Source organism: Arvicanthis niloticus, chromosome 17 (assembly GCF_011762505.2).
Source record: "Arvicanthis niloticus isolate mArvNil1 chromosome 17, mArvNil1.pat.X, whole genome shotgun sequence".
Lineage (NCBI taxonomy): Eukaryota > Metazoa > Chordata > Mammalia > Rodentia > Muridae > Arvicanthis > Arvicanthis niloticus.
In genome coordinates, this window is record NC_047674.1 from 53,210,878 (window position 1) to 53,232,192 (window position 21,315).

The window sequence follows — 21,315 nt, forward strand, 5'->3', positions numbered from 1 at the left end:
AACCCCTAAGCATTGGTTATACCTGGAACACAGAAGGATAAATCAAATCGCAGTTCTGTGCCTTCAGGGGAGTAAATTGGTCAGTTAAGAGAAATGAGAATCAATAGTTGGTACAGCTTAGCGCACTCCTGTTATTGTTTCTGTTAATAACTCCTGCCAGTTGGCACTTTTTACATCTGTTATAGACGAGTGTGCCATTTGGGCTCATGATAGACCTCTGTGTTTTGATTATTTAAAAGTTAGACAAATAAAAGCTTTATTTTATTGGCATTAATTATTAAACTTTAAATTATTTAAGTTTATACTATATTATGGAAGTAATGGTGCTTACATGGGAATTATACACTTTTTCACCCATGAAATTGCTGAAGTTGACATTTACAAAAATTCCTTTTTTGTTCTAAAAGACAATATGGGTTATATCAGCCACTTAATTGTTTTGTTTAATGAGAACAATAACATAAGGACTAACATATCTCTTATATAATTTGAAATGACTTGGGCAATTAGAAATGATAATTTCTTGTAACTACATTCAGCAAATTTTGTATTTAGAAGGCCAAATGAACTTGGCCATATCTCAAGCACTTAATAAAGTAAGAATCTGAGACACAGAACACAACCCTCACAAAATGGCAAAGTGCATGGTAGTACTCACTTATAATCCTAGCTTGAGAGGCTGACACAGAAGGATAGTCTGAGGCTAGCTTGGATTAGCTAGTGAGACTTATCTCCAGAGACAGGCAGGCTTCTAGGTTTCTAAGCCCCTGAGTACTTGCAGTAGAATAGGTTTTAATGCTATCTTTTTCCTCCATTTTGCTAGCCAAAGAAGACCTCTGATTTAAAGGACGTGCTCCTCTGCTGCTCTTAAATCAAGGCTGTGCTGTCTGGCCAGGTGCCACCATGACTTTTCACAGTGTATCTATAACATGAGAGAAGACTAGAAGGGGGAAACTAATGAAGAACTTTGCACATTTATAAAACTCTCCATCATATGGTTCAGGTTAGATTTTCTGAAATATCAGAGTTGGGATGCAATTATCAAGAAGAGAAAAGTCACATGCAGTGTTGCAAACTAGCTGTGCCTATTTGTACTTAGGCTTGCTAATGAGATTCAGCCATGATTTCCACTTTGATTTTAAGTGTCTCAGACCACCATTCAGTTTCATTCATTATAATTACATCTCTCGGCCACACACACAGAGCAGCAAAGAAAGGGGGCATGTTTTATCTTTTAAGGAACTATTGCATAGCTTTGATATGAAGTCCCAGAGCTTCAAAGATTTTTTTTTTTTATTAAAGCAAAGCAATATGCTGTCAGGACAGTCATCTCTTTAGGCAAATGTAGGGACTGGGGAGGGGCTCGGGTTTTATACTCAGCAAACCATCTGAGTGTGTGGGGGTGCTGAGGATTTGAAGCAGTCTTTCTAGAGTGTGCCACAGTTTGATATAGTCTCCAGTATTACTGCCAGAAGAGAGATGGTGAAAAGGCTGGTTCACACCAGCATGTATGTGCACAGCGTAGTTTTGTTCAGTCATCTGCCAATTGTGGGGAAATGGATGGAATGCTGAAGATCCTGCTAAGCAAAAGAAGCTGGTCCTAGACAAACACTATATGTTTTTCTCTTATATACAAAGTCTAGATAATACATACATGTGGGCTGGGTGAGAGGACCAGTGTGAGAGGCAGAGGAAAGACAATAAGGGCAAGCATGAGCAGGAGTCTCTATGGAAATATCATAAGCATACATTTTCTAGGCTCACTAAACCACTAATGTAAATACTAAAAACTGAATGAAAAGGGTATTTTAGAGGAAAAGGCTAGTGGGTAGACAAATAGCCTGCTTACTGTAGAGAGTGGGAGTACAGGGAGATGGAGAGGAAGCCAATTCATTTGACCTGTGACACATTTACTTAGAAAATTCAGGAAAGTACCCACCTTCACAGCGCCAGTTCAAACCACTGCATCCCTAATGTTCCCTCCCAGAATAGCCATGCAGGCCTTATATCCAGTCTTACCCCTGTGGAGTAAAGCACTCAGGGGACTGTCCATGCAGCTTTCTGTGACATAAAGTTTATCCTACATTTAGTGGAAGTATAAGCCAAACCTTTTTATTGTCACTTTGCACTCAGCCCAGTGGCCAACTCCAAACAGATCCAGGCAGGCTGTGATATATGTCAAACCTTGAGTCAGATTCCAGGAACAGCCCTGATAAGACTTGACTAGAAGCCTATGAGTATCTCAAATGTCCTAAAGATTACACATTGACTGCAGAAACCTCATCCAATTTTATCTTAGGCCAAGTAAAATATAAAGGCAGACCTATTAGAAGTACACCAGACTTCTTAACAGAGACCCTAAAATCCAGAAGAGCCTGGACAGAGGTCATGCAGATCCTAAGAGAATACAAATGCCAGCCCAGGCTACTATACTCTGCAAAACTCTCAATCATAGATGGGGAAACCAAAATATTCCAAGACAAAACCAAATTTAAACAATATCTATCTACCAATCCAGCTTCTACAGGATTGTAGAAGGAAAACTCCAACACAAGGAGGGTACCTACACCAAAGATAAAATAAAAAATTAATCATCTCACAATAAAACCAATGGGAGAAAATTACATACACATAATGCCACCTACCACAACAAACATAACAGGAACTGACAATCATCTGTCCTTAACATCTCTCAATATCAACAGACTCAATTCCCCAATAAAAAGACATAAGCTAACAGACTGGATATGCAAACCAGATCCAGCATTTTGCTGCACATAAGAAACACATCTCAGTAACAAAGACAGACACGATCTCAGAATAAAAGACTGGAAAAAAGTCTTCCAAGCAAATGATCCCAAGAGACAAGCTGGAGTTGACATTCTAATATCTAGTAAATAGACTTTCCAACCAAAAGTTATCAAACGAGATGGGGAAGGGCACATCATATTCATCAAAGGAAAAATCCGCCAAAAAGAAGTCTTAATTCAGAACATCTATGCCCCAAATGCAAGGGCACCCACATTCATAAAAGAAATGTTACTAACCTCAAAACACACATTGAACCCCATACAATAATAGTGGAGACTTCAACACCACACTCTCACCAATGGACAGGTCATTGAAACAGAAACTATACAGAGGCACAGCAAAACTAAAAGAGGTTATGAACCAAATGGATTTAACAGATATATACAGAATATTTCACCCTCAAACAAAAGAATATACCTTCTTCTCAGCACCTCATGGTACCTTCTCCAAAATTGACCATATAATCTGTCACAAAACAGGCCTCAATAGATATAAGAAGATTGAAATAATCCCATGCATCCTATCAGATCACCACAGGCTAAGGCTAGACTTCAATAACAATAAAAACAACAGAAATCCCACATACCAATGGAAACTGAACAACTCTCTACTCAATGATAGCTGTTTGGATATTTCATCCATTTATCAAAGTTATTCCTTGTAGTACTTGGGGATGAAATGGCCCTTCACACATTGTAAATCTATCCTATCCAAGAGTCAGAAATGGGACAGAAGCTTCCAGCTACCTTGCTATACTATTTGGGGCATCAAATCCCATCTCATACTACCTCTGCTTTTGTTCCACTCCCAAGAGTTTTTAACCAAAAACAAGAAACAAAAACAAAACAAAAAAATTTCTTTCCCTGCATCTGTTTTCCCTGTTAAGGATGAATACATAGCTCTGGGTAGAGTCAGAAGTGTCTATGAAGAGCCCCAGTCTGGGTCAGGGTCCCCCAGGCTCTCTCTATGATACCATGGATGGGTCACTCCCTTTGGACATTACTGTAGTCATCTGTTGAAAATTGGAATTCACAAAGATATAATTTAATGCCAACTATTGTGCCTTCATTCTAGCTATTTGCAAAGGGTTTGTTCAACTTAGTTTCACAGGCTGATTTTCCAAATGCCTTTGTCTATGGTATTAAACATGCTGTGTCTAGTGACCTAGCTGAGTCCCTTCAGGGTGGCATCTTAGCATCTGGGAAGGAAAACACAGCCAGTAGACTGTAGACAGCTTCACGTGAGAAACATTACACAGAAGGAACCACCAATTGTCTGGGGAGAAGCGTGTGAGCACTGAGATGTTCATGTTAGGTTATTCACTGAGAAATACTGTCTGTTGCATGATCACAACAGATCCTGAAAGCAGCTATTTAAGGACAAAGAATCTCAAGGTTCTATTAATGACATTAGCCATTCTATGACCTCTGCAGCCCTTGTTTTACCTCCAAAGGCTCTCTCTCTCTGGCTCTGGCTCTGGCGCTCTCTCTCTCTCTCTCTCTCTCTCTCTCTCTCTCTCTCTCTCTCTCTCTCTCTCTCTCTCTCTCTCTCTCTCTGTCTCTCCCTCTCCCCCCCCCCCCGTGTTTGTGTCTGTGTGTATGTGTTTTGAGACAGGTTTCTCACTAGCCTGCAGCTCACTAAGTAGCCTACAGTAGCTGAGAATTCACCAAGGAGACGAGACCCCAAGGATCTGCCTGTCTCTGATTCCCCAGCACTGAAGTTACAAGAGCCCACCACTACCAGGCCAAGTTTTTTTTTACTGACTGGGCCCTCCCTTCAACCCATATGTTGTTCAACTTTGAAGATCTGTTTGTTTCCTTGTTTGTTCATTCATTTATTAAGCATCCCAAGTGATTTGGTTGCTTTTTACATAGTATTCTTCAACATAGACTGACGGGAAAGTACACTCTGGTCATGAATGCCTCCAAGCTAACAGTGCTGACCTCCAAGAACCATCCCTGCACACTGAAATTTTGTATCAGCCTGATAGACTTTCAATCTTAATTTATTCTCTGAGTCATGTTTAGCAAGAATTAAGCTTGTTATGTGCCAAGAGTAATCCAGATAGAAAAAATTATGCCAGATTGGGGGGGGGTAATATTTTGTTTTAATGTAAGACTGTGGAATAGAAAAGGAATGTGGGCCCCATGCTTTAAATCCTAAATCTACCACTCACTAGTCATACAGTTCTAAAATATGAGACCCTTTCAACTTGTTTGTGGTAAAGCTCAAATTAGATGTAGACATGAAAGTATCTCAGTATTTCATAGACTTATTAAACCATATATTTTCACATTTATTATTTTTTCCTTCCATTTTTTAAGAAATATAAAAATCTCATTTTTTTATATTTTATCTAAAATTAAATGTTTAGATTAAAAGCAAACAAAAGGCCACTTTGTTTTCTCCTTTTCTTCCTTGAGAATGGCTCTTTTTCACAGATTTTCTTTCTAGTAATGAAAGCATTGATGTGTATTTGGAAACACAGTGATACCAGGCTCTGCCTCAGTTATCTTTGAGTGCGTACACCACCCGGCACACTGTGCTTTACACAGTGTAGAGCTCAGTAAAGATCAGCTAAAATCAGAGTAAGCAAGTGTGTAGAACTCAATAGAACCTAAGCTGCCTTTGGTGGGCTTGTAGGAAAGGAAGTACTTGTGGGATTGGGGTCTGGGACAGTAGAATTATTTTCTTTAGTATGAAAAGTTTGAAAAGAAGAAATTAGGGGAAGTGTGGGTAAAATTAAATCAGAGTCTGAGCGAGGAAGAGAGAGGGTGGCTCTGACCTGAAGATGCAGATTTACCAAATGCCTGGTACACAAAACATCCCCAGCAACGTGTTTTGGAATGGTGGGATAGGTTTTTGTTATAACCCATGACAAACAGAAGTAAACCAGTTTGGAAATAGTGTTTTCACTAGCTTATCCATGGACAGATAACAGAATAAGGTACTGTTCTGAAAGTACAGCCTCTGAAACCCCATGGCAGTGTGTGGAATCTGTGTCTGCGTCTCTAGATAGACTAACGTCCAGGGACTGCTCATTGCATGCAGGTGAAAGAAACTGTCTAATGTCAAAAATTGGGAATCAACTACATTCTCAATTTAAAAAGTATAGAAACAACCAGAAATTTAAAGGTGCAGCTTTTTATTATTATCATCTTTGCAGCTAACTTTGAGAGATGCTAAAACGTTTGAGCTTTTCAACACATCCACAGAGTAGCAAGTGGCCGTTGAGACTAGCTTGATGAACTCCACAGGGTGGAGAGCAGGTTGCAGCCAGTTGACTGAGGGCAGGGGGCTTGATGGAACTCCACACAGGGTAGAGAGCAGGTCGCAGCAAGTTGACTGGGGGCAGGAAGGAGGGGGATCTAATGGCGTGGATGGGCTTCCTGGATGTTTTTAGCCAGTCTGAATTGTACAACTAGGATGTGTATGAAGATGTGGGCCTGGCACTCATTCCTAGGATTCCACAGAAGAAAGTGGACCACAAAGCCACTCGTGAGAGAGAGTGTGTGTGTTGGAAGACCTCACCAGGCTGTGTTTAAATTTAGTTTCTACATTCACAGCACAAATACATGAAACTCACAGTTGACACAGAGGTGTGCCGTCTTCCTGTAGAGTTGCTTCCTTTACAGGAAAAGATGCCAAATTTGGGATGTTCCCCTGCTTTCCTTCCACAGGCTGCACCCATCCATCACACATCAAAAGGCCAGAGCGGTGGCTCTGGCCCAGGGACCCTGGGGAGTTGACTGCTCAGTCTACATGTTCCTTTGTTCCCTTGAACTAGAAAAGAAGAACTCACAGAAGCCAGGCTCAGCTCTAAACTCTTTCCCCTAGGCCATGCCTCCTGGAGGTGTTTTCCTTAAAGCCTGTGAACTGTAAGGAGTGGTGATAAGCTGGCTATAAAAGTGGGCTTAAAGATCATCCCACCCACTTGGAAAGGTTAAACCTGTTCATTTCTCATATAAAATAGCCAAGACTCTATCTCCTACTGATCCTCCCTTCCCAAGCAGAGACCATTCCAGCCATTCACCTATAGGAAAAACCTGCTTCACTTCCCTCACAGGTCCCCGTACCTCCTCCTACATTTCAAGTATGCAGTTACATAAAGGGCTGTCATTGTGCTTGTAAAATGTAAATGTCTGAGTCAAGAACTGAACTTGTTAATCTCCCATGAGCCTCTTAGAGACATCATAGCTGAGGGCTCTGTCAAGGTTGAGCCACTGGCCTATATTATAGGACAGTTCTCTCTCTCTGCATTCTCCAGGTGGCTTCCCACAGAGTTAGTGAGCATGTTCTCCAGCAGACTTAGAAGGCAGGCTCAGAATGTTCTAGTCCTTGCCAGGATGTTTAGTCCAGAAATGTTCTTCCTCCAGCACAGATGCAGTTTAAGGAGCTCATGGCGAGGGTGATGAGTGAAGCTTAGAATGGTTTCTTTTCCATTTCTATGAAGAAAGCTGTTGAGGCGTTGGTAGGAATTGTGTGCAGTCTGCATGTCACTCTGGGTAGCAGTGTTCTCCGTAAACAAATAGTCTGTTTCTACTCTGATCTGTTTTTCTTCCTTCCTCCCAAGTTTATAGTTTTTATATTCTTGTTTCTCAGAGTCCTTGAGGTGGACGCTGGGATCTATCTCTGAGGTATCTCTGGTTCTGACATAGGAATTTGCTATGGACCTCCCTGGTCAGTTACACCTCCCACCCTTGGTGTGTTATGTTCATATGCTTCTGATTGTGTCCGCCTCCCCTATGGCTCTTTCAGTACACTCATTGGTTAGCATCTGCTGCATACTGTCTTCTTGGCGATTCGTAGCTCTGAGCTGTTGTAATCTAAGCAGATAGTATGATTGCAAATTTTTTAAGTTAGTGGGACTTCATTCATGACTCAACGATCCAGGTGTAATCATCCCTGGAGAATTTCCAAGTACTGATGAGAAGAATTCTGCCTCCTCAGTACAATGTTCTGTAAATGTCTGTTAGGTCCATGTACTTTACAATATGATCCAACTAACATGCTTCCTTGTGGAGGAGAAGGAGAGACAGTCAGTGACTAAGAGTAGAAGACCCAGAGTTCATTCCTCACCATGTGGCAGCTCATAACCATCTATAACTTCAGTTCAGAGTGTTTAACACTTTCTCCTAGATTCAGAGGGCAAAAAAACACATACAAGGTGTATATACACATATACAGGCAAAACATTTATACACATAAAATATTTTTTTAAGTTTTTAAAGCTTTTATCTTCTGCCCATTGACAAAAGTGGACCGGTGAATTCCCCAACTAGTATTGTCTATCTAGAGTCTATTTCTTCCTATATAATTAATATTTCCCTTATATATTTGAGGAATGCCAGATTAGGTGCATATGTATTTAAAAGGACAATTCTGGCTGACTTAATCCTTTTACCAATATATAAAGATCTTTTTTTAACTTTTGGAAGTATTTTTTTTTTAAGTTAAAGTCTGCTTTGTTCTAATGATATAACAACCCTTGCCAACTTGTTTCATATTTTTGGCATATCTTTTTCCAATCCTTAGTCTTTACCAGTGAAGTGAATTTCCTGTAGGCAGTGTAGAGTTGACTCCTGTATTTTTAATCCATTCGTTTTAATCCATTTATCATTATGAATAGTATTGGTCAGCATGAAATTTCTCCTTTTATTTTATTTATTGTTTTAGTTGTATTATGGGTTTAGTGGGTTGTAAATTGTTCTTTTCTGACCTCTTTCTAGTTATTTATGGTTGGGTGGTTTCTGTCACACGGGTTTGATTCTCTGCTCTTCTATGTGCATGCAGTACTCTTGGAGGCCAGAAAAGGGCATCAGATGCCTAGAGCTGGAATTACAGATTATTGTGAACTGCCTGACGTAGATAATGGGAACTGAATGCAGGCTCTGTAAAACAGCAGAGTATTCTTAATCACCAAACCATCTCTCCAGCCTGAAATATTAGTAGGTCCATGCGGTAGCCCTTTTGTTATAGTGTATCCTTAAGTGTTTCTTGTAAGGCTAATCTAATAATGGTAAATTCCTAAAGTCTCCATTTCTGATGATAATTTTGCTGGGTATAATATTCTTAGTTGGTAGGGTTTCTACTTTCTTCCTCAGTATTTTATATATGATATCCTACCTTCTTCTGAGCTACAACAGTTCTGTTGTGATCTGCCACAAGTGTAATGTAATGGGCTTTCCCTTTGATATAGCTTGATGCTTTTCTCTGCTGAATGTCAGGTTTCTCTTGCTTGTGAACTTTTAGCCTTCTGCCTGATACAAGTTTTGATTGAAAATCTATTTTCTTTAAATGCAGTCAGGGTCCTTTGAGCTTCTTATATGTGGATGACCATGTCTCTTTGAAGATTTAGGCCCTTTTCAGCTATTCCTTGGTGATAGGTTTTTATGGTTTTCCATGTTCCTCACTTTATGAAACTCCCATGATACAATTCATAGTACATAGTTCATAGTTCATAGTCCGTAGTGCAATACACGGCTCACATGAGTGTGTTCTATAAGCTCTGTGAGATTTCTTCATCTGTTTTTGCTTTGTTTTTTGAGCTAAGTTAATTCTAGAGTTCAGAAATCCTTTCTTCTGTTTATTCTTTTATGTAAGTTTTCTGCTTTAGCTTTAATTTCACTGATTAAAGTTTCAGCTCCAAATTTTTTAGCAGTTCTCTTTCATAATTTCTGTGCCCTTATGAATTTATCATTCATAGGCCTTATCAGTATTCTTTTTTCTCAATGAGTTTACTTAGGGCCATTAAATTTGAATATTTTAGCGGCTCGTTGTAGATTTCCTTTAAACTGGAATCTGTTGTGAAGTTTCCTATTTCCTGTCATGTTATCAGCATTGTACATTGACATCCGTGCATCTGGCTTTACATTTGCCTCTCTCAGTTTTAGGAAGTAGCTGTTCTAGGGAATTTTGAAATTTGGTTTTGCTTTGTTGCTCATTTAAACAGGCTCTCAGATGCCAGTTAGATTGGTACTTGGGTGGTTGTTTATAATGAGTGCTATGAGTCTGGTTATAGCAGAGCTCAAAACATCTGGATCATTTTTTTGTCTTTTCTGTCATCCATAGTCTAAACTGTAACTGTTCATAAAACATTTCAGGAACGTGGTTGTAAGACATAGCAATAAACCTAGGCTTCCAGTGGTGTGTGTCTTCAGACTTTACAGAACCAAGCACTTCTAGTACCAGGGCTGTGGTGGCCGTTGGCATAGCTGTAATGGTATGGAATATGTACCTGGGGGAATCCTGAGAAACATCAATGTTTGGGATGTCAATATCCAGAGTCCCCAAGTCATAGTATGTTAAGGACTCTCAGGATGGGTGTGGGAGGTCCCACAGCTTGTGTCCTCCGTAGCCGCAGGAAAGGATTGGACTTTCCCCAAGTCTCATAGGATAACTATCAGTAATGCTGGTATCTGTGGGCTCAAGATTGTACAACACAAATAAGCTACCCTAGGTCCTGCATGATTTTGTGGAATGTAGCTAGTAACACTGTTATCCAGTCTCACAGAGCCATGGGCCATCTCCTGGTCCCAAAGGACATACATAACATCACAGGTTTTGTCACCATCTATGGCCTCAAGTTCATGGGCTCTGGAAGAAATTGCCCCCAGGTCTCCCATGGCATGTGCAGGTAACATTTGGGCTTCTGGCACATGTATCTACATATCTGGAGGCATGAGACATGGAGGAAACTTTTGCTAGACCCCACAGGCTGAGCACAGTAGCCTAAGATATGTGGCCTTGCTATCTGCCCTACTAAAGCATAAGACGTAGATGGGCTTGTCCTCAGGTTACATGGAATGCTCAGCTGGGGACAAGACTAGAAACATTGATAACCACAGCTCTGCACCTGCAAGACATGGATGTGACCTGCCCATGATAGCTAGGGACAGGCTGCAGGCTAGGAGAGAATACTGCCCTAGTTTCACCTGGGTATACACAGAAGTGCTAGAGGTTGGGTGCCAGCAGCTGCATTCCTGGAGCTGTACAGTGAGCTAGAACCTTCCTAAATCCCAATGGACAGGCACAGTCAAAGCCAGGAGTTTGCCACAACAGCCTCAAGCCCAATGCTGCTTGTTGAAAAGAAGACCTTAACTGGATGAAATGAAGAAAGCAAGCATGGACTCAGACTTGTGACTGTCACTGGCTATGGCCCCTGAAGCCACAAGACCTGGAAGGACTGTCTTCTACCCAATAAAGGACCCAGCAGCCCAAGACCTCTTATGGTATCAGAGGCCTGGCTCCTGTCCCCCAGGGCACAATGGCATCTAGCATAATGCTACTGTGGCAGCTTAGGTTGGGGTTATGGGTTAGGAAGACACAAAATTCTGTCCTTCTTGGGCCATCTTCCCCTCTTCTCATTCCTGCCCTAGAGGGGATGCATTTTGCTTTCTTCTTTTCTCTGGCTCCTTGCTGATTTTCAGAGTTTAGCTCTCATCCTGGCTCTTATGTGGCACAGCTGTGCACGGGGACTTCCACTCAGCTGTCTTGGTTATCTGGCTCTGTGAATGTCCTCCAAGATGACCGTTGCAGTAGCGATATTGAGCTGGAAGTGATAGACTCTAGACTGCCCCAGGGTTGCTGGCTTAAGAGGAGCAAGAAGTCCTAATAGGAGGTTTTTTACGTTTTTCCATCTTTCGAAAAATACATCAAAAAATTGAAGATCTTAATTGAAAGTGTGAATGTGACTGATAACAGTTAAATGGTGTGCAGCATGCCAGAGAGAGGCTTTCATTCTGAGTCCTGGCTTTTAGCCATGATCCTCTTTGCCACAAAGTAAGACTCCACACAGTCAGGAAAGGCCACCATTGGCCAGGTGTTCCCTCTCCAAAAATGCAGAATCCTTAGCAGCAGATGAAAGAGGCAGTATCACTTTCTTTACCTGGAATACATTGTGTTACTGCAACCAGTGTCCAGTTTTGAAAGCGAGTTTATCCTGCCATGATCATCCGTATGTCTGTCTCCATGTGCATCTACAGAGAGGAGTTTTCCATACCACCAGTGCTGGGCAGCATGCCTCTGAGATGGCCATGCTGCAGAGAGGAGGAAAGGCCTCCCTTAGTGTCTGTTCCCACAGCCTTCCACTCCAGACTATAAATTAGGCCTAGGAAGACAGTAATGAGTCAGTAATTTATAGACTATTACAATGCTTAGTTAGAACAGACTGCGGAGTACGTTGAATAGAGAACACATGTTTCCAAAAGACAAACAGACCCAGCACATCTCTTCCTTGGCTGAACCAACCCCAGTCCATTAACAGGACAAAATGGGATGCCTTATTTTGCATATCACCCACTTCCCCAGAATAGACTCCCTAACCACTTGTTAACCACACTGACTTTAATAGACAGAATGGTCGCTATTGCTGTGCCACCAGAAATATTCATATTAAGTGCCCTATTAGCTCATAGCCAGCAGTCTACAAAACAGGAAGAAAGCCTCTGCCTCCTCTCCTTGTTCGACTTGATGCGATAATTCATTGCAGATTTCTTTGTCTTTGACAGAGTGCCTACCGAAGGAGTGGGATGGCTTTCCTGGCCTGCTGAGGGGACCATGGCCGTGCCTGCCTCCATGAAGAGGGAGTGGCTCACCGAGGTCATTCTTCCCTGTTCTGCCTGAGAGTAAAATAGGATTTTACCTTCTCCTGCCCTAGGGAGTGGCCTGCTTTGTTCCTGACTCTCAACCATCTGACTCCAGCTCTTCCCCAGCTTCCTCAGCCTTGTTTACTGAATGGGCCATTGCCTAATTAATGGCAGGATGTTGGGGATGGTGTGTAGGTGGACAAGAATGCACATCACACAATTTTGAATTTTGAATTTGGCATGGATTTGCTGCCCTCAGCTCATAAATCTTAAAAGCGGTGTTGTGCATTTTTTTTTCCTCCAGTGTTTAGTCTGCCTTTTATATGATGCATTTTTATGATTCAGATTTGGGACAAAAGAGACAAAATTCAAATGAGTCAGTGTACCCTTCCCACTGACCCACCAATTGTGCTTTCTAACATTGTTCATTGTCTCTGTGTATGTTTTAGAAACATAGTTACTTTATAAATGTACACCCATCAGAGATTCTGCTGGTAGGCCAAGCCACCTGTTCCCTCCTCGCCCATCACCTCAGTCACTGAAGAGACCATCTTCATGTGCGCGCGTGACACACACACAGAGAGAGAGAGAGAGAGAGAGAGAGAGAGAGAGAGAGAGAGAGAGAGAGAGAGAGAGAGCTTCCATGCCCTTTCATAACACAGTTAAAAATCAGGAGCACAAGATCCTATCCCTTTAGAGTTCTCTCCCCGATCGATGGGGAATCCAGTTGGTGCACTGCTTGCTGGGATCCGCTGGGCTGCTCTTCTGGCATCTGTTCTTTCTCTAATAAATGAGGAAGTGTAACTCTTGGGAACAACCCAAAATATAGCAGATGCAACGGTACAGTTCCTGATCACATATGAATCATAAAGGAAGAAGTTACATCTTTAATCCTGTAAGTGTTCCGGGTTAGAGAGAGAAACAAGAGCAGAGGTTTTCTGTGTGAACAAACCCTTCTGAGCCTCAGTGTGCTGTGCCCTGCTGTGCCCTGTTGTTCCCCGCTGTGGTTTACCTGATGTGCAGCAACCATTTTCAGGAAAAAGAATGTACATGTTATAAAAAAAAAAATGCAGATATTTAATATCAAAAATTGCCGAAGGGTTCTGATGTTCCACCCGTGCCTATTGAAAAGTATGATTACGCTTTTTCTTTTTATCGTCACTCTTATTCTCCTTGGCGTCCCTAATCATGGAAAATTATAACCCTGCAGTAAACATCCTCACTCTGGAAATGGCAGCACTTACTGGATTTGGTTTCCATCTGCCAGGCTTCTAGAAGATCTCAAATTTTCAGGCTGATTTTTCCTGTTGGAAACCCTTCTCGGCCCTACATTATATATTTGAAAATTGCACAAGGTTAAAAAATGCAAGGTTTTGATTTTCCCTTCATTTTCTTCTACCTACTCTCCCCATAGTCCCAGGGAAGGAAGACTCAACGTACATTTCTCTCAGGAACACGACAGCTCTGTGTTTGTGTTGGTCTGATGTATGTTTGTCTATCTTGAACCGTCTGACAGGTAATTATTTATAAAATCTGCTTTTGCCCAGTGAGCTCACATAATCGCTTTCACTTTTCATCATCAGCCAGAAAGCTGAAGGTAGAATAAAACAAGGTCTTTTGTGTCTGTCCTGAGCCAACCTAGATGTGCCCATCATCACTTAATATTAATAATTTTCATTTTTTCCTCTTTCCTACATATAGGCTCTTTCCCTAATCCTTTAAGTAAAACTAAATTCGAAGTAATACGAAATGTTATGGACAGTGATATAGATAAAATTGAACAGAAGAAAAAAATCTCACAAATGACACTTCCATAAACTATACCCTCAGATTAAAGTGTCACATGTTATCACTGTAGAGAAGGCAACTGTGCAGGCCATTGGGAATTGTCACACATTTGACAGATGTAAATGAACCTGGCCTAGACGGGCAATGTGACAGTCCCGAATCACACAATAAGAGCAGGAAGAGACCATGCATGAGCATCTGTGATCCCTAGCCTAAGCGCACACTTTACCATCCTGGACTTACGAGGATGTTAGCAAGACACACCAGGGCTCTCATACTTATCCTGTACAATAACATAAACTTATTTCACAATGATACTAGTTATAGACACAGCTAAAATATAAATGTGGAATCATAATCGTGAATCTTTGGAGGACTGCACCAGTAAATGACACACTTTCTATACTGGGGCTTGACTCTAAATTGGGAATGTTGTCGCCCTTAATCCCTTGTAGTTTAGAGATCAAATTTCAAAGTAAATAAGCCCACAATAGTAAATAGCTTCTCTTCTGGAAAATTGATGTTGCCCAGTAGGTAAGAGTAAAGGAAGCAGAACTTCCTCCTACTGCCTGAACTCAGAACTGTGACTTTCTGGAAATGTCCTTTTGGGGTCATGAATAAAGGGCGTTTCTTCACATATGATAATAATTGAGATTCAAAAATAATGTTCCAGCCCCGCCCGCCCGTGGCTCCCCTGCCCAGGTCAGGAGGACCAGATGGGGGATCCCCGGACTGGGGCCCCCCTGGATGATGGTGAGGGCTGGACAGGTAGTAAGGAAGGCAGTGAGGAGGGCACCGTTGGCAGTGAGGGCGTTGGAGGTGACGGGAGCCCTGATGCAGAAGGTGTGTGGAGCCCTGACATGAGCAGAGTTTTCAGGAGGCCCTGGCCATCTACCCTCCCTGTAGCTGTCGCAAGATCATCCTGTCAGATGAGGGCAAGATGTATGGCCGGAATGAACTCATTGCCCGTTACATCAAGCTGAGGACAGGCGAGAACTCAAAAGCAGGTCTCTAATCACATCCAGGTTTTGGCTCGAAGGAAATCGAGAGAAACTCAGTCCAAGCTGAAGGACCAAGTCTCCAAGGACAAGGCGTTCCAGATGATGGCCACCATGTCTTCGGCACAGCGCATCTCTACACCTTCCCTCCAGGCCAAGCTGGGTCCTTCTGGCTCTCAGGCCACTGAGCTTTTCCAGTTCTGGTCAGGGAGCTCTGGGCCACCGTGGAATGTTCCAGACGTGAAGCCCTTCTCACAGGCACCGTTCTCTGTGTCACTGACACCCCCAGCCCTCTCCCCCCTGCCCCTACCCTCTCCGTCTCTCCCAGCCTGGCAGGCTCGGGCCCTGGGGACTGCGTGCCTGCAGCTGGTGGAGTTCTCAGCCAGCGTTTGTGGAACCGCCAGACGCAGTTGACTCCTTTCAGAGGCATCTGTTTGTCCACATCAGTCAACAGTGCCCCAGCCCAGGAGCACCACCCCTGGAGAGTGTGGACGTGTGGCAGATCTACAACAAATTCCCTGAGAAAAAAGGTGGCCTCCGGTCTCCGGGAGCTCTATGACCCAGGGCCACCACATGCCTTCTTGGTCAAGTTCTGGGCGGACCTGAACTGGGGCCCAAGTGCTGAGGAGGCAGGGAGCAGTGGAGGTGGTGGTGGCTTCTATGGAGTGAGCAGCCAGTATGAGAGCCAGAACCGGGAGCTCATGACACTTACCTGCTCCTCCAAGGTCTTCTCCTTTGGCAAGCAAGTGGTAGAGGGGGTCCAGAGGGAGTGGGCGCAGCTGGAGGATGGACATTTTGTATATCGCCTGCTGCGCTCTCCCATGTGTGAGTGCCTGGTTAACTTCCTGCACAAGCTTCGTCAGCTGCCTGAACACTACATGATGGACAGTGTCCTGGAGAACTTCACCATCCTCCAGGTGGTGACAAACAGGGACACTCAGGAACTGCTGCTGTGTACTGCCTATGTCTTTGAAGTCTCCACTAGTGAACGCAGAGCCCAGCACATCTACTGCCTGGTCAGGGACTGATAGATTGCTGATGTTTTTCAGAACACCTCCTTCCTAGGAAGGACCCTTTTTCTCTCCCTGTAAGAGAGATTTGGAAAGGGGACCATGATTTCTTAAAAGGCCTAATCTCAGAAGCATGAGCCATGGTGGCTGGCTCCTATTGGAAAGGAACGGAAGCCTGGTTATGGAGCTAAGTGAGCTGGGTTTGAGTTTAGACCCCCAACACGAGGACCTCACAGACAGCATGTGACAGGACACACCACTCCTGAACATCAGGGACTGAGGACAGCAGTGCATGCCCACAGGCACAGCACTGGCCTCTCAGTTCTACAGGGGCCCCTCCTTGCTCTTCTGGAAAGGGGAGCTGGGCTATGTGGGGCATATTACTCATTGCCTTGTAACCTTCCTGTTTTCCAGTTGTCTCATGTCTGCCTCTTCTCCCCCCCCCCCCCCGCTTTCTCTGGGATCTGTAATGTCACAAATGGAAGATAATGGTTTCCCAGCTTGGGGTAGGGTGAAGTGGGACCTGAAAACAATTGTAATATAAGGAGATGTTTATATACAGTGTTAGGGATGTAATCTTATCTCAGCTAGGCAGTGGGGTGGGACTTCTTAATCTCCCCCCACCCCATTTAAGTCAGCCTTGGACCACCCTGCCACCTTCCTTACCCCAAGAGTGATGGTTTATGTTTGAAGGAGAATAACGCTATTTTTACCAAATAATAATAATGTTCCAATTTAAGGTTTTTATTTAAAAATCATCAGAAATGCAAATATTTTCAAATAGTGTATATAGATAGCTCCTGTGAGACTGCTCTTTGTTTTTAAAAATTAGTAAACAAGGGGCTGGAGAGATGGCTCAGAGGTTAGGAGCACTGACTATTGTTCCAGAGGTCCTGAGTTCAATTCCCAGCAACCACATGGTGGCTCACAACCATCTGTAATGAGATGCAATGCCCTCTTCTGGTGTGTCTGATGACAGCAAACTCACATATATGAAATAAATAAATAAATAAAAATGATTTATAAAAAAATAGTAAACAAACCAAATTCAATATTTTACCACATTGAAGATAAGTAAACATAACTGGAAATCTGTGCTCTGAAAGAAAACAAGTTTATTTGTCTAGAAATTGTAAAATTCAAACTTAGAAAATTTTTTTCAATATAACACCCAAATTAGGCATTGCTCATATAACCCCTTATGAGACAGTGAAGCAGCACAGAGCATATGCGTTCTTGTCCGCCTCCAGAAACTCAGATAGAACCTTCCCAGGTCACATTTAAGCTCTCCCATCAACCATGTATACGTCCCATAAAATCTTTTACAGTTTCCTGTATTCTCTGGCTGAGCATTTCATAGTACATAAACACTTCCACAAATAGTGTAAGGGCGGCGAGCAGAGTGTGTCAAAGCAGTGCCCCTCCATGAATCCCAGTCTCCAGCAATGTTCTATCTTTTTTGGAATCCAGGTTCAGTGGTGAGGAGCAGGGACTCCAGCAGTTTCCATGGAGTTGTGTTCATTAAAGGAAAGGCTCTCTACGAGGCCCTCTGCCCAAGGTTAAGCAACAAAACCATGTTGTGTGGGGCGGATATAGATGTGATGGTTAAATAGGGCTAGACGCCTGGGAAACATAAATATCAAAAAGTCATATCGTTTAAAGTGAGTCTCAAGTGTTGTGAGTGGGACAGAGTTACCATGGGGGTAGGGTGTGGATTTAAAGAATGAAACAAAACATCAAGCATTCAAGCTGTCCTAAGTCTTGGAAATTTTGGAATGGAAGCATAATTTAAAATGGTCAGGTCATACAAGGGAACAAAAGACCACGTATGAACTACTGTGGCTCTGTGGAGAGCCTGTGTTCTTGCTCCCTACCTGCTCCTAAATGCCCAGCTGTCACTATTCTCAGTGACACTGAGAAGTAAAAATAGGAAAAGACATAGGAGGAATAAGTGGAAAGGATCAAGGCACAGTTGTACATATCTACTTGCTATCAAACGTTATGATAGTGGCCTGGAAAGAAATGTCCTGTTTATCAGGAGGACCCCAGTGGGGTGGCTCTCAGATGCCTGTAACTCCAGCTGCAAGGGATCCTGTGCCCTCTTGTGACCTCTGGGGACACCTAAACACATACGCACACACTCATACCAAAGCACACATACAAACACGCTCATGCAGAGGCACACAAACATGTAAACAATAAAAACATTACATTGAAATCTGAAAATACTGTCAGCGGGTTCATCAGTGAGGTATAATAATCAGAGGAAAGCCCTGTGAGCAGGGCTTCATGAGCCCCTCCTTGAAGCTCCACCACACTCTGTGAAGAGCACACAGTGTGCCCACAGGCAGGAAAGGAGACTCAGGAACTTGGCAAGTTAAGTGCTTTGCAAACAGTGATCTAAAGTGGGACTGACATTTACCCAGTGCTGTGACCCCACTGTTTAACATTATGGAATATACGAGAAACTTCTGGGAACACAATGAAGAGAAAAACCTTTCTCATACCAGAAATACTTGGTTCCAAGAAAATTTCATTGCAGCTCAAACAGTCTTTATCTATGTATTATGTAAGCAATATAAAACAGTGTATAACAGAATATAATTATAGAGAATACCAACTCCTCTTTAGTGTTATAAACCTTAGGGTAAATATTATGAATAGTGTAATATGTATTAAGGGTCTAGCAGAAGTGGGGCCATGGGTGCTGAGGCATTGGCTCAATGGGTAAGACCTTGCTGGTCAAACAAGAGGACCTACATTCAAATCTCTAACACTTTCAGAAAAAGTCAGTTGGATACCTGCCTGTCGCCCCAATAACCGGGAGTGAAGGGTGGAGATAGGAAGAATCCTGGGCTTTGCTGACTGCCAGCTAAGCCAAGAGAGACCACCTTAACAAGGCAGAGAAAGATAGAGCAGTATACCCAGGGCCATCCTCTGACCACTACCCCCACAGGCACACGTACCTGCACATATACATGTATGTGAATAAACACGCCACAGAGACAGAGGTTCCTCATAGAAACTGACAAAGAAAACATCTTCTAAATGCTGGCTGTGTCCAGAACACTGATTGTATGTTTTCACACAAATTATCCATGTCTCTGAATAAGCTCCATGTTCTTCACATGTGCTTTCAGGCAGGGGTCAATACCAGGGTTTAGATGGCAGTGTTCAGAGCATGCATGAAATGGTCTTGAAGTATTTGTCCCTTAATTATAATTGTGATGGGCCTAGCTTCTCTTAAGTGTGCGTGTGCATGTTTGAAGGCTTTAATGTACAGTGATAAACAGGGAAATGGAAAGAAAGTGGCTGAGTGCAATCTGCATTACAATTTTTTTTCCCCCCCGCTCTCATCTATACTTAGCAACTTTGAAAATTCAACCCCAGGGGCTGGAGAAGTGGCTCAGGGCTTAACATCAACTGATCTTCCAGGGGAACTGGGTTCATTTCCCAGCACCCACATGGTGGCTCACAGCCATCTGTTACTGCAGTTCCAGGGTGTCTCCCGGCCTCCACGGAGCATGCATATGCTGTACAGATACCCACGCAGGCAAAGAAGCCTTTGACCGACCTCTTCCAGCCACTTCCTTTTCAAGGGTTATGTCAAGCTTCCTGTGTGTCCACTGACCATGCATCACTCCCCACTCACCTGTATGTGCCCCTCACCCAGGAAGTCCCCAGACAGCAGCAAATGCTCCTGATGCTGATTTGGCTTCTGATGACTCCACAAGACCTGGAAAGAGTCAAAGAGCCCAGTGCTTCATCTACTGTTACTGCTTCCTCGATTGCCAGAAATCTCGTGAACTGCAGATCACACTTCTTTTCTCTTGAAGACAAATCCAAGGCATCAAAGGCCAAAGTGCCCTGGCCACCTTACTGTCTCGCTGCTGTAACACAGCACCTGAAAAGGCAACTTAAGGAAAGAAGGGATTATCTTAGTTCACAATTATGTCCAGAATGCACCGTGACAGCATTGTGAAGCAGCTGGTCACTGTCCAAAGTCGCAACGCAGAGAAATGAATGCCAGTTCTCGGCTAGATTCCTGTTTCTTCTTTCTTATTTAGTCGGAGACTCCAGCCCCATGGAGTATTGGGGCACACATTCATGGTGTATCTTCCTCGAATAGGGAATAGTGTAGTGACCCGGGACTCCTCTTGGCTTGGGCTGTACACAAACCCCTCTTCTAACAATTCGCTTGGCAGCCTAGGACTCTTCATGTACCGTGTGCAAACCTCTCCCTGGACAGTGCACTTAACAACCTGTTAGCAACCTAGGACCTCTACCTGCCTTAAGATGCATTTAAATAATTGAATAAATTTCCCCTTTAAATAATTGAATAAATTTCTCTTCCCCTTAATGAGGCAGGATGGTTTATATTCAATTCTGTTCCAAATATACTGGGTGAAGGGTACGACAGTCAATCCAACATGAACAAGTTTGGGTGCATGCATAATATAGTAAACTGTCCTCTGAGGGCTTTTTGGAAGGATGTATTTTCCATTTTATGCCTGTGCATAATTGGCATGCATATGATTAAAATCAGATACATTATGGGACAGGATATATATAGTACAGAGATGGTTATTTAACTCAAAAACTGCCAGCCAAAATAGAGAACCACCCAACCTATATCCCTTAGCAACCCAGCAGCTTCTTTCTTGATCCCCATAAAAGGACACTCCAAATGATAATCAGTATCCTTGGGTGTGCTCACTCATGTGGCCTGCTGTCACTTTTGACAGTATTTCTGATGTATACAGTCTATTTGCATGGAATAAAGTTAACTTTATGGTGCTTCTGTAAGTCCATGTGAGCTTATTTCAGTCTTATGAATAAGAAGCCAAGAACCTAGAAACACCTACCCCAGACCCCAACCACTAGTGACAGAACCCCTCTGAAAACAGCTTTACAGAGAGAGGAGAGAGAGAGAGAGAGAAAGAGAGAGAGAGGGAGGGAGAGAGGGAGGGAGGGAGGGGGGGAGGGAGGGAGGGAGGGAGGGAGGGAGGGAGGCAGGCAGAGAGGCCCTGGGGTTTCTATTGCTGCAGTGAAACACCACAACCTAGGGAGGAAAGGGTCTATTTGGCTCACACTTCATTAGCACTGTTCATCACTACTAAA

At 43.1% G+C, this 21,315-nt stretch overlaps 1 protein-coding gene and 1 pseudogene across 3 annotated transcripts in view; both read left to right on the forward strand.

Annotated features, from left to right (window-relative positions):
• Positions 1-13,036, forward strand: part of Supt3h (SPT3 homolog, SAGA and STAGA complex component) — a 319,869-nt gene extending 306,833 nt beyond the window's left edge. For 2 of the 3 annotated variants that reach the window (XM_076915253.1, XM_076915254.1), the window contains one exon: positions 12,302-13,036. In XM_076915253.1, the coding sequence (XP_076771368.1) occupies positions 12,302-12,391 (90 nt within the window). In that variant the 3' untranslated portion in view covers positions 12,392-13,036. The remainder of the gene's footprint in view (positions 1-12,301) is intronic. The other variant, XM_034521570.2, reaches the window with a different exon arrangement.
• A 1,158-nt stretch (positions 13,037-14,194) lies between these two features.
• On the forward strand, positions 14,195-21,000 carry LOC143434863 (transcriptional enhancer factor TEF-4 pseudogene; annotated as a pseudogene).
• Positions 21,001-21,315: the final 315 nt, after the last annotated feature.